General features: G+C 34.3%; 1 protein-coding gene across 3 annotated transcripts in view; it reads left to right on the forward strand.

Moving 5' to 3' along the window:
* The window catches only part of STXBP5 (syntaxin binding protein 5), a 163,694-nt gene that overhangs the window by 85,265 nt on the left and 66,007 nt on the right, over positions 1-12,422 (forward strand). For all 3 annotated transcript variants that reach the window (XM_029943864.1, XM_029943865.1, XM_029943866.1), the window contains exons 10-15: positions 5,700-5,854; positions 6,996-7,068; positions 10,011-10,158; positions 10,374-10,441; positions 10,707-10,747; positions 11,585-11,805. In XM_029943864.1, the coding sequence (XP_029799724.1) occupies positions 5,700-5,854; positions 6,996-7,068; positions 10,011-10,158; positions 10,374-10,441; positions 10,707-10,747; positions 11,585-11,805 (706 nt within the window). The remainder of the gene's footprint in view (positions 1-5,699; positions 5,855-6,995; positions 7,069-10,010; positions 10,159-10,373; positions 10,442-10,706; positions 10,748-11,584; positions 11,806-12,422) is intronic.

Below are 12,422 nucleotides of genomic sequence, written 5' to 3' on the forward strand. Positions count from 1 at the left end.
TAAATGTCCATCACCTGATGAGTGGATCAAGAAGATGTGGTATATATACACAATGGAGTACTACGTGGCAATGAGAGGGAATGACATATGGCCATTTGTAGCAAAGTGGATGGACTTTGAGGGTGTCATGCTAAGCGAAATAAGTCAGGCAGAGAAGGACAGATACCATATGTTTGCACTCATAGGTCTAACAGGAAAACAGGAGAAACCTAATGGAGGACCAGGGGAGGGGAAGAGGGAAAGAGAGTTGGGGAGAGAGAGGGACACAAAACTTGAGAGACTGTTGAATACTGAAAACAAACTGAGGGTTGAAAGGGGAGGGGGGAAAAGAGGTGGTGATGATGGAGGAGGGCACTTGTGGGGAAGAGCACTGGGTGTTGTATGGAAACTAATCTGACAGTAAACTACTTAAAAAAATAAAATAAAATTGGCAAAAGTACAGATCTGAACTAGAAAGACACTGGAATATCACTATCATGATGTGAATAAAGTCACTTTCTGAGAATATATTTTGTACCAGGCACTGTAATAATCAACATATATATTATGTCACTTAAGCTTTACAATAACTCTGTGAGGTGCATATACAGAAGACAAAACTGAGGTCCAGATAATCAAAATTAAAGTAAGTTGTTCAGTCCTCATAGGTACGAAGTAATAGAGTCAGGATTTGAACATAGGTAGCTTCTTCGAATACTTGGGTTATGACCCATTATGCCTGTCTGTATACCCTTCAGTATCATAATGAGTTATCATAATGAGTTATGCTACCATTTATCTTCCTGTGTAGTCAAAAAGATCCCTGTGAAAGCTTGTTGTAACTGAGCAATAGTTCTCTTTAAGGAGTTGTTTTAGGGAGCTGCCTCTACTCAGACATGCCCCACTAAAGAGTTCTGTGGTTTCTGATTTCACTTCAGAGTCAGGGATTATGTATGGGGCCTCGAAGTGAGATCTTCAACAACATCTTCCCATTTCCCCCTGATAATGATAGGGTAGGTCAAGTGGTATCCTTGATGGCTTCGCTTTTTGTGTTCTAGACTAGGGCTACTCAGACAGAGTATGATGCATGAATGGTTCCAGTCTGCTAACTTTCTGAGACAAAATACATACAAAAATCAAAAGTAAGAGTGTGGAAATTTGAGTATCATTTGACATTACCAAGACATCTGTGCACACATTTGTTTTTCTTACAAAAGCACAGATTTTCAGTGACTTGAAAATGTTTTAATTTGTCCTTGACCATAGATAGTTTAAGAAGCATTGTTTGAAACTGTAACATTAAATTATTAGAAGAGTAATTTTAATTCAACTCCCTGTGTTTTAAATTTTATTTTCTTTTTGCTTCCCAGCCCTTAAAGTAAACCCTTGTTCTTGATTATTCCATTTTGATTTGATAGTTCAAAAAATTTAGTAGAACTAAGAACTCATTATTACTTTTTGAGTGTGCTTCACAGTTTGTTTTCCACTCCAACCACATATGCACACGAACCTATTATAATAATTGGCACATAATCAGCAAAATCTAAACTTCAACCTTTAATGTGAAAAATAAACAATTTGATACCAAATATGAGATCCAAGTTATATAGGTTACTGTTAAACTATTCAACTTAGATAATAAGAATTTACATTTGAAATTTGAACTGAGACCTTAGAAATTTCATATAGGGATCTCATAAAAATCATACATTGATGGAGCGCTTGGATGGCTCAGTAAGTTAAGTGTCTAACGTCAGCTCAGGTCATGATTTCAGAGCTCATGGGTTCAAGCCCCACATTGCACTCTGTGCTGACAGCTCAGAGCCTGGAGCCTGCTTCGGATTCTCTGTCACTCTCTCTATCTGCTTCTCCCCAGTTCACACATACTCACTCTTTCTCTCCCTCTCTCTCTCAAAAATAAATAAATGTAAAAATCTTTTTAAAAGATCATGTGTTTGTTCAATAAAAAGCTAAGCACTGGGGTCAGAGAGGTAAAGATAAGGTATTTGTTAACTTTCAAGAGCTAAGGTATAATTTTGCTCATCAAATATATAGTTAAATATTTCCTCTGAAATAGAATGGCATATCTCCATTTGAAAAAATTTGGAGAAATTCAAAAGGTTAGTAATATAAATCAGTTACATATGGGACAAGTTAGATCTTAAATTCCAATTGTAAAAATAAATATAGAAGTGAATAGTACAGTTGGCAGTACTAATTATATAGAAGAATTATCAGAATAGCACAGCAGTTAAATTTCAAACTTCTTTAGACACTGTTTATTACCATATCTGGCCATGGGCGCCTCCTATAGCATTTCTTGTTGTTACGTCCTAGTACTGGTAACCAACTGAGCAATAGGTTTCATGATATTTAAATACATAATTAGCAGTCACTTTTTGGTCTAGATAGGGCCTGGGAATGCAGAGGTAAATTAAACCATCTGTGTCCTGAAGATGCTTAGATAAACATAATGATAATTCAGTGTGGTAAGTGCTGAAAGGAAGTAGGCACAAGATGCTTAAGAACACAGGAGGGGCCTCCAGCTCAATCAGGGTGAATGGATCAGGGAAGATTTATTTTTCTGAGGAGATAATGATTGGACTGAGTTTTAAAATTTTAAAGTCAACAGAAAATGAGGGGAAGTGTATCTCAGACAATAAGTGAGTGCAAATGCTATTGTAATAATTTCAGCTGTGGATTATTAAGGTCAGAACAGAAGTGATTAGGGGGATGAAATGGAGGAGATAAGTTCTTAAGATCCTAATAGAGGAAACAGAATGTATTGTACAAGATTTGGAGTCCTGTCATCTAGTATCACATATTGCTTTACTCTGTTGTGGCCCCGCTGGCCATTCAGTTCCTCAGATACACCAAGCTCATTCCTGACCTGGGGTCTCTGCAATGGTTATTCCTGCTGCCTGGAATGTTTATCCCTTACCGCCAAGCCCAGGCTCTTTGGGTGACTGGCTCTTCACTATTCTGTCCCCTTCATCTGTCATTATTTCAAGGATCTTTCCTGACTACTCTTAGAGTAACTGTTCTATCCCTTCCCTCACGGCCAGCCCACCATTCACTTTGTTTTCTTTTCTTTAGAACTCTTGCTCCAGTGTGCTTGTTCATGTAGACTGGACACGAGAGCACAGGGATACAGGTGCTCAAAAAAAATTGGGGAATGTTATAGAACTGAGATGAGCATTATGGATAGAAGTACTTCCTTTAAGTATAGAATGCTTCATATGGAAACACAACTTGAGCCAAACCTGCAGGCCAGCCTGGGGAGGTTAGTCAGAAGGATAAAGGAGTTAGAAGTGTCTAGCCTCTTAAGAATTTCAATCAAAATTATAAAATGTCCAGACACCTTTCTAATGTGGATGTCTTCAGAAATGATGGTCTTGAAGAGCACCCAACATCATTGAAAGAAATTCTACTCAAATTCAAATCTTAAAGTTACGAGATAAAAATTGTATTATTTTTAGGCCTTTTTATAACATCAGAAAAACTAACCTTTTGTGTAAAAACAGTAATATTCTCCACCTCCATAATTCATATATTAGTTTTTATGTAATTCCAAATGCCACCAAGGCTCTGTATTTATAGATTTTTACTATCTAGTGTTAAAAAATTTAACCTTGTTTTATCATTGTATTTATGACTAATTTCTTGTAAAATATTCATCTCATTAATATTTATTCTTCAAAGTTTGGTTCATTATAAGGAAAAAATATAACCTGTTGGGGATTCATAAGTCAGGAGATTCCTGCCTGGCAGACTTAGATGAGTTTTTAAAAATAGCACACAAAAGAAAAAAGAAAAAAATATGTATTTGAATAAATATATACATATATGCATTTATTGCTAGAGTTGGGAAACTTATTATGAAAAAAATATTACCTTGGTATGTCTTTGAAACTATTTCTTACTCATATTTTTATTCATATATTTTTATTCTTATTTTTTTCATCATATATTTTTCCTCCTAAGTTTAGAAAAGAAGTATAGGCAACTGACAAACTGAGAAGGCCATTGAATACACGCTTAGTTTTCTTTTAGGGTTAAACCTACCTGACTGCCATGGTGTTATTTAATGCCATATTAACAGTTTATCTAGTGAACTAATGATTTACATGTTTATTAGAGGGAAACCTACTGGGTATTTCCAGGGAAATTTTATTCTGTAGTGTAGCTGAACCTTTCCCTGGTTTTTATATTTTTTAATACTTTTTTTTTAATGTTTACTTACAGATTACACACTTGTGCTCTACTTTAAATTTTAGTGGAGTTTATTCTTGTTTTAGATAAAAATAAATATAATTTAGAAATTTTAATGTTTCTTTCCACATATCAAGAGAAAGAAAACTTTCACAGTGGATGGTAATGGTGATTGGATGATAATAGTGATAATAATATGTACCTGTTACCAAAGGTATAAAGTGTTCCAGACATTGACCCCAGTGCTTTGTGTATATTAATTCAGTAATTGTTTGAGGATGGATACTCACCACTCGGTCTCCGTGTCATAGATGGAAAAACTAGGCACAAAAAGGTTAAGCAGCTTGTCCAGCATCACACAGAAAGTAAAACCAGAGCTGAGATTTAACTTTAACTCAGGCAACTTAGTTCCAGAACTAGCACTTTTTTAAGTAATAAAATATTGCTTTAATCTTATTGTCTCTTATTCACAGCCATATAACAACAAACAGGCTTCAAGTTAAATATAAGAATTAGCACTTTTAACCACTACACATTATTATACACTGTTTATACCAGATGTGAAGAGGAGGAAGATAGATCTACTGACCTTAAACATTCAGAAACTACCTAAAAATCATAAATGAAGAGATTTAAGAAAATCTTACATCAAACTTTTGAAGTCATCTGTTTAATGTACCGTAAATAACTTCCCACCTATAAATGGTGATATACGTGACAAATCAAGAGCTAATTCCTTAGAATACAAAGAACCCTTAGTAAATTAGAAAAAGATTACTAATCCAATGAAAACATGGTGAAAAAACATGAATAAGCAAGACAAATGCACACAGGTCAAAACATATGAAAAGATATTTTGTGTCTTGCATATTGAGGAGTTTTAAAAAGTGGGTCTAGATAAATCATGAAGTAATGACTAATAGAGTTGTAGAACTGATTAGAAGTGGCAAGCTGGCAGCTGGTAGATGTACATGGGAGCTGTAGTTTAAGAGCATACCAGCCAAAATTCCAGAAGCAAGCCCTACAGAAAATGATTTTGAGTGACCGTTTTCTCAAGGGTGATTTAACTAGTACATTCCTGATGCGTTAATGAGACGTGGGTGCCATGAGCCATTAGTATTCTCTTTTGGACTTTGTGTTGAGAAGTCCTGGTTACTAGAATTGGAGTAAAGGCAGTACATTCAAGACACTTACCCAGTAGAAACCCAGAGAGAAATTTTGACAATTAAATGAAGAAGATAAAGGAAAAAAAATTTAGAGAGCAAAGGGAGGCATAAGAGGGTCAAATGTGGTCAGTGTTCATTTTTATTGTAGGTTAATTTTCATGAATTCACCAGGGTCTTACCTAATGCAATTAAAAAAAACCCACCTGTGAGTATTCAGTTAAGTCATGAGTAAAAATGTTAGAATTTAAGATTTTAATATGTTACTAAGTAAAAAATGTGTAACAGCAAGAAAATAGTCTTTGTTGTACTATTTATAATCCTACCTATGTATTTTATTTCCAGGGAACCTTTTATTATTTTATCAGGCGGTTTGTCCTATGATACTGTAGGAAGAAGACCCTGCTTAACAGTTATGCATGGGAAAAGTACTGCTGTGCTTGAAATGGACTATTCAATTGTGGATTTTCTAACGCTGTGTGAAACACCATACCCAAACGGTAATAAGCTTTGCAACTTTAAAACTTATTCTCTGCGGATATCTGCTATTCAGAACAAAGACCAGTTTGTTCTCTAAATAGTTTCCCTATCCTAGTTTGCTTTCACTCTTCTGGGGGAAAGATTCCGTCTTCATAACTAAGTTTTATTTCAGAAGTTAATTTTGTTTAATAAGCTTTATCTGTTTAGAATGACATAGTAGTTAGTGCTACTGAAGGATAAACAGAACTGCCCACATTAAGCAACATTTTAAAATTCTAAAAAATACTAGAATATTAATTATTCAAGGTTCTCCAGAGAAATAGAACCAATAGTGTAGAGGGAGAGGAGAAAGAAAGAATAAATCTATTTTAAGGAATTGGTTCACACAATAAATCAAATTCATCGAGCATGATGGCAGGCTGAAAATTTGGGAGTTTATGTTACTATCTTGAGGCAGAATTGCTTCCTTTTTTAGAAAGCCAGTTTTCTCTCTTCGAGCCTTCAACTGAGTGAATCCCACCCACATTTTACCTAATAATCTCCTTTACTCAGAGTCTCCCGATTTAAATGTCGATCACATCTAAAAAATACCTTCTCAGCAACGTCTAATTTGGTGTTTAACCAAACAACTGGGCACCAAGTCAAAGACTAGTGACACAAAATTAACCATTACAACTAGCATGTATTCTTTCAAGAGGCATTTAAATCAGGATCTTTTTTGCTTCATTGAAAGCTAATTGAAATGTAAAGCTGTAATGCATTCTGTAATGAACAGGTGCATACAAAGTATCTAAGAAAGAGATTATAATATTGTAGCAGTACCCTGCTGAGTTCCTATGAGGGCCAAGAATAAGAATATTCAGATAGGAATTTTGGGTTTGTTGCCTATGTCCTGCCTTGGATTTTGCAGTACCATAGAAGTTACTATGAACTTCCTGTTTTATTCATCTTTATAAAATTGAAATAATTTTGTATGGGTTATGTAGATTTATGTCACTTAAAACCAAGTAGTCTTAAATTACATGAAGTACAAGTACAAAATCAGAATCTTACATACTTGAGAGAATGGAACAAATTTTTTAAAAAGCAGGTTTTTATTATCTAATTTGCATCTTATTCCATATTTAAAACTGTTGTTTATGCATTGTTTTCCCGTTCCAGATTTTCAGGAACCATATGCTGTGGTGGTTCTTCTGGAAAAGGATTTAGTACTTATAGACCTTGCACAAAATGGGTAAGAATAAAATTTGGTGAGAGATTATTTTAGTATGTGGTAGGAAAGACTCTTTTTGAAAGCATAGGGTTGGCTATTTCTTTTTTTTTTTAACTCTACATTTATATCCATCACATTGGCTTTTTTTAGAGTTTCAGAGACACATTTCTAATTACCTGCCAGATTTCTCTAGTATATTGCTCACACAGAGTTTCCATTTTTAGGTCAAAATTTCTTGAGTTTCTGAAATTTCATGATTCAGCCTACTAGTTGGACACCCTGAGGACACACAGAGAAACAAGTGCAGAATTCATCCCGTCACAGTTTACCTCCAGATAAGCCCTGTGGTCTCCCCACCCACACGCACTCTCTGTGGCACCGTCCAGAGTACCGTTGGCCGAGTAATTTTACATGCAGCACCCGCTTGTCACTCTCCTCTTTTAAGTGTAACGTACTCTACTGACTGAGCCACCCGGATGGATGCCTTGTTATTCTTCTCTTTAAACCACTGTGGTCTCTACTGTTTTATGATTTGAAAGTACCTTCTCAGCCTCCTTCTCTACACAGTAGAGAGTTTAGGATACATTTCTGACCTGATTTCTTACTACCTTCCTACAGGTACCTTATTCCCTAGAAAAACTGAGCTGTGTGTTAAATAAACATCATACTTCATCTTTTCTTATATAGTTCCCAGTGCCTGTAAACTCCACTTGCTTCACTGCCACCAAAACTCCAGATAGCTTTCATAGTCAGCCCTCTTTTTCTCTTTGAACTTGCTCTTCGAGAGGCACCTAGGTGGCTCAGTCGGTTGAGCCTCAAACTTCGGCTCAGGTCATGATCTCATGGTTTGTGGCTTTGAGTCCCACGTTGGGCCCTGTGCCCAAGAGCTCAGAGCCTGGAGCCTGCTTTGGATTTTGTGTCTCCCTCTTTCTCTGCCCCTCTCTTGCTTGTGCTCTTTCTTGCTCAAAAATAAACAAACATTTAAACTTTTTCTCCTGTTGCTTAACCAGATTTTTTGTACCTGATGTATAAATTGCCACCATAGCTCCTTTGCAACTTTTTGTGGTATTTGCCATATTCTCCTTTTTCAACATAGATGATAAATTCTTTGAATGCAAGAATATTGCATCATTTATTTGTATCTCAAGAGATAATCATTAAATATTTAATTGAGTTTACTCATTTAGGATTTCAATGTTTCTCAGTTATGGGCAGTATGCCCCCCCGCCCCCGCTCCCCCCCATGAAGATACTTGACTATGTAAACATCTTTCATAGATGATACTGGCATCTAGTGATGGACAGCGTTGCTGCTAAACATCCACAATGCACAGGAGAGTCTCTTATAATAAAGAATTATCTGACACAAATTGTGAATAGGACCAGGATTGAGAAACCTGGAAGTATGTCACCAAAATTATTTATTTTAAGGCACTACTAAATTCATATCAACTTAGTATGTGCTACATGTAATAATCAATTTGTTTTTCCTTTTTGAATATTACAGGACCACAGTGGAAGAAAGGAATTTGAATACAATATTTCTAAAGTACAGTCCTAGAATAACTTATTCTTAATATGATTTCACTTTTGGAGCCTAAAGCCTGCTTCAGATTCTCTGTCTCCCTCTTTCTCTACCCCTCCCCTGCTCATGCTCTGTGTCTCTCTCAAAAATAAACATTAAAAAAAATTTTTTTAATGATTTTTTTTCCTTTAAGTTTTCAAATAGTGAGACTTATTTAAGTTAAATACAATACTGTCCAAATAACCAGTAACTAGCCATTTTATTTAGGAAATGTATCAGTTAAATGTATGGTGATAGTAGAATCATTGTGCTTATGGATTATAAAGTATGTTTATAAAGGGAAAAATGTTAACCTGCCATTTTTTTTAATTCATGTTTTTTTGTTGAGTTTTTCTTTTGTGTTTTTATGTGTAGTCAAGGAAGGAGTAATGACAGTTCACTTCATTTTGAAATCTAGAAAGGACGTTACTAAATTTATTCTTTTCTAATTTTTTAATTATTGTCAATGGCAGACTGATCAATACATATAATTTTTTACAGATGAGCCATGCTGGAATTTTGAGACTTTTAAAGGCCAATTGTTGGTGTTCTAGATATTTTTAAGTACTCATTCTCAAGAAATTCAAACCAGAAAAGAAATATCATTGTACATTTAGTTAGGATTTTACTTTAAAGTTTCTGAATGTATTTTTTTTCCTTTTTAAATGAAAAATAATAACTAATAAAATATTTAATAAATAGTTTAATAAAAATAATATATAATTAATAAAAAGGTAGACTTTTATTTAGATTATCAGTAAAACATGAGAGCTCTCTAGATTAAATATTGCCCTAGGCATTACATTGATGGAGAAAAGACGAGAACTGAAAACTTGTGTTAGAATTGAAAATTTGTATTGCGTGACATAAAGATGAGGTATCTGTTGATTGAGAACTTTTCACCTTAACGGTTAAGAGCACAGTTGAAATTTGGCTTCTCCTTGCTGGCTGGCCTGCCTTTGGCACATTACTGTCAGTTTTTGTTCCTCCAGACATTTGCTGCATCCTAAGTTTGGTGCGAGAAGTAAGGAAGAGAAGTATGTCTATAAAGCACTTGGTCCAGTGTGTGCCCCGGGGCATGGAGTTCCCGCTGCAGCTCCTCTCTTTACTAGTCTAATTGAGCAACTTGCATTATAAAAGATTTCACTTTTTACACATTTGCATAAGTTAATCTATTAAATATGATGAAATATAATTTCCAAAAATATGGAGAAGACCACTGTATCCCGAAAGTTAACATATCAATTCAGATAATATGTTATATGGCTCTTCAGAGAATGTTATTTTTAATCAGATTTTAAAAATTGTTTTTATTCCAAAGCTGTAAATATTCATTGAAAGTTTTCATTGTTGTATTAATTTTATTAAATCAATAATATTTTTCTTTTCCTGTTGTTAAGATATCCTATATTTGAAAATCCCTACCCTTTGAGTATACACGAATCCCCTGTTACCTGTTGCGAATATTTTGCTGATTGTCCTGTGGACCTTATTCCTGCACTTTATTCTGTTGGAACTAGACAGAAACGTCAAGGTTACAGCAAAAAGGTATTGACATGCGTTTTTGGTATTTAATGTTACATTTTAGTATTTTTTTTATCACCTTGGAATATTTGATGTATACATGTATATCTTTTATAGAGAAATATATAGACAATCCTTTTTGGGAGCAAAATATGTTATTTACTGTTGTCCTAGAAATATATATATGAAGGTGTATGGTATGCTTGAAAGTTGTTTTATTTACTAATCTTTTCTTATAGGAATGGCCCATTAATGGAGGTAATTGGGGCTTGGGTGTTCAGAGTTACCCAGAAATAATTATTACAGGGTAAGTAAAAGCCTGTTTTCACCACTAAGTCAATAATAGCAAAAGATAGTACTACATGAACATTAATTAATTGGGCAGGTAGTGCTTTCCTTTATGCTGTAGCATATTAAAAAATGTTATCATCTAGAACCTGCCAGCATACCCTAAAATTTACCTTTCTTCATTTGGTGGCTAACTTTTCAAATAACCATATACTTCAAAGAAAGAAAAAATGTAATATTTTTTCTTTTTATCATCACAGTTGTAACTCATTTGCTTTTCATAGGCATGCTGATGGATCAGTTAAGTTCTGGGATGCTTCTGCAAGTAAGTATTTTGAGTATAATGTTTTTTATATAATCATTGCTTTTATACAGTCAGTTTTATAATTGTCAACATTTAATTTAAAATTTGTAAGCTATCAACTTAATAACTTATTTATCAAGTATATGAGTTTAGAATTCTTAATAGATCTAAGATATTTTTAAGGATATTAACTAGTCAATCAAGAATAATTTTCAGCAGAAGTAATCACATCCTTCAAAATTTCTTTGAACCTTCTTTTAACTCAGAGTTAAGGAAAATGAAAAAGTGTTTCATGTCAACAGAAATTTGTAGAATAATGCCTAATTCTAGGCTAACAATAATTTGTGTTCTCTTTGTGGAATATACATAATGGTTACACAATAGCAAAATAGGAAAGAATGCTTTGAATCATTAATGTTTGTAAAATATACATAGCAAACAGTGAGACTCCAGTTAACTCAGGATACTTTGTATAGAAATAAGAGACTGTTGGTGCCGTTTGTAGTGAAAATATCTAGAAAAGCATTTTAGAAAGCAAAAATGTTCTTTATTTTTTTATATTTATACATTTTTCTTTTCATAAAATCTTTTTGTCACTGATTTTTTTCAGGTTATCTACATCCATTATCATAATGAGTTCTTTTTGTTTTTGTTTTTTTAATGAATACAGGTACACCTTTTTTTCGGTCAGTAGGTACAGTGAATGCCTTATCTAAAAGTGTAATAGAGAAATGTAGACCTGAGAATAAAACTATGGTTCAAATAAATATTGGCTATTTTCCTTAGATAATATGACTGATTAAATATTACTTTATATTTACTTTTATATTAAAATATCTAACACATACTTTTTTCTAGTAACTCTACAAGTGTTATATAAACTAAAGACATCTAAAGTATTTGAAAAGTCAAGAAATAAAGATGACAGGCCAAACACAGACATTGTAGATGAAGACCCATATGCCATTCAGATCATCTCCTGGTGTCCAGAAAGTAGGATGCTATGCATAGCTGGAGTTTCGGCTCACGTCATTATTTACAGATTCAGCAAACAAGAAGTGATTACAGAAGTCATTCCGGTAATAGCCTCTTAATTATTTTCAGTGTCAGATGTCTAACATTTTAATTTTTTTCTATTATTTGCTGCCAGTTTTGTCTAGAACTTTTGTTTTTTTTTTTTCCTGTGGTACATACCTTTATTTTTTTTTTGTTTATTTCTTTTATTGTTTATTGTCAAGTTGGTTTCCACATAACACCCAGTGCTCACCCCAACAAGTGCCCTCCTCCATGCCCGTAACCCCCCTTCCCCTTTCCCCCACCCCCATGAGCCCTCAGTTTGTTCCCAGTATTCAAGAGTCTCTCATGCTTTGCCTCCCTCCCTCTTCCCAACTATTTTTTTTCCTTCCTCTCCCCAATGGTCTTCTGTTAAGTTTCTCCTGTTCCACTTATAAGTGAAAACGTACAGTATCTGTCCTTCTCCACCTGACTTATTTCACTTAGCATGACACCCTCAAGTTCCCTCCACATTGCTACAAATGGCCAGATTTCATTCTTTCTCATTGCTATGTAGTACTCCATTGTATGTATAAACCACATCTTCTTGATCCATTCATCAGTTGATGGACATTTGTCAAAGATTAATTGGTTATACGTTTGTGGGTCCCATTCTGGGCTCTCTGTTCTATTCCATTGGTCT

Source organism: Suricata suricatta, chromosome 7 (assembly GCF_006229205.1).
Source record: "Suricata suricatta isolate VVHF042 chromosome 7, meerkat_22Aug2017_6uvM2_HiC, whole genome shotgun sequence".
Classification (NCBI taxonomy): domain Eukaryota; kingdom Metazoa; phylum Chordata; class Mammalia; order Carnivora; family Herpestidae; genus Suricata; species Suricata suricatta.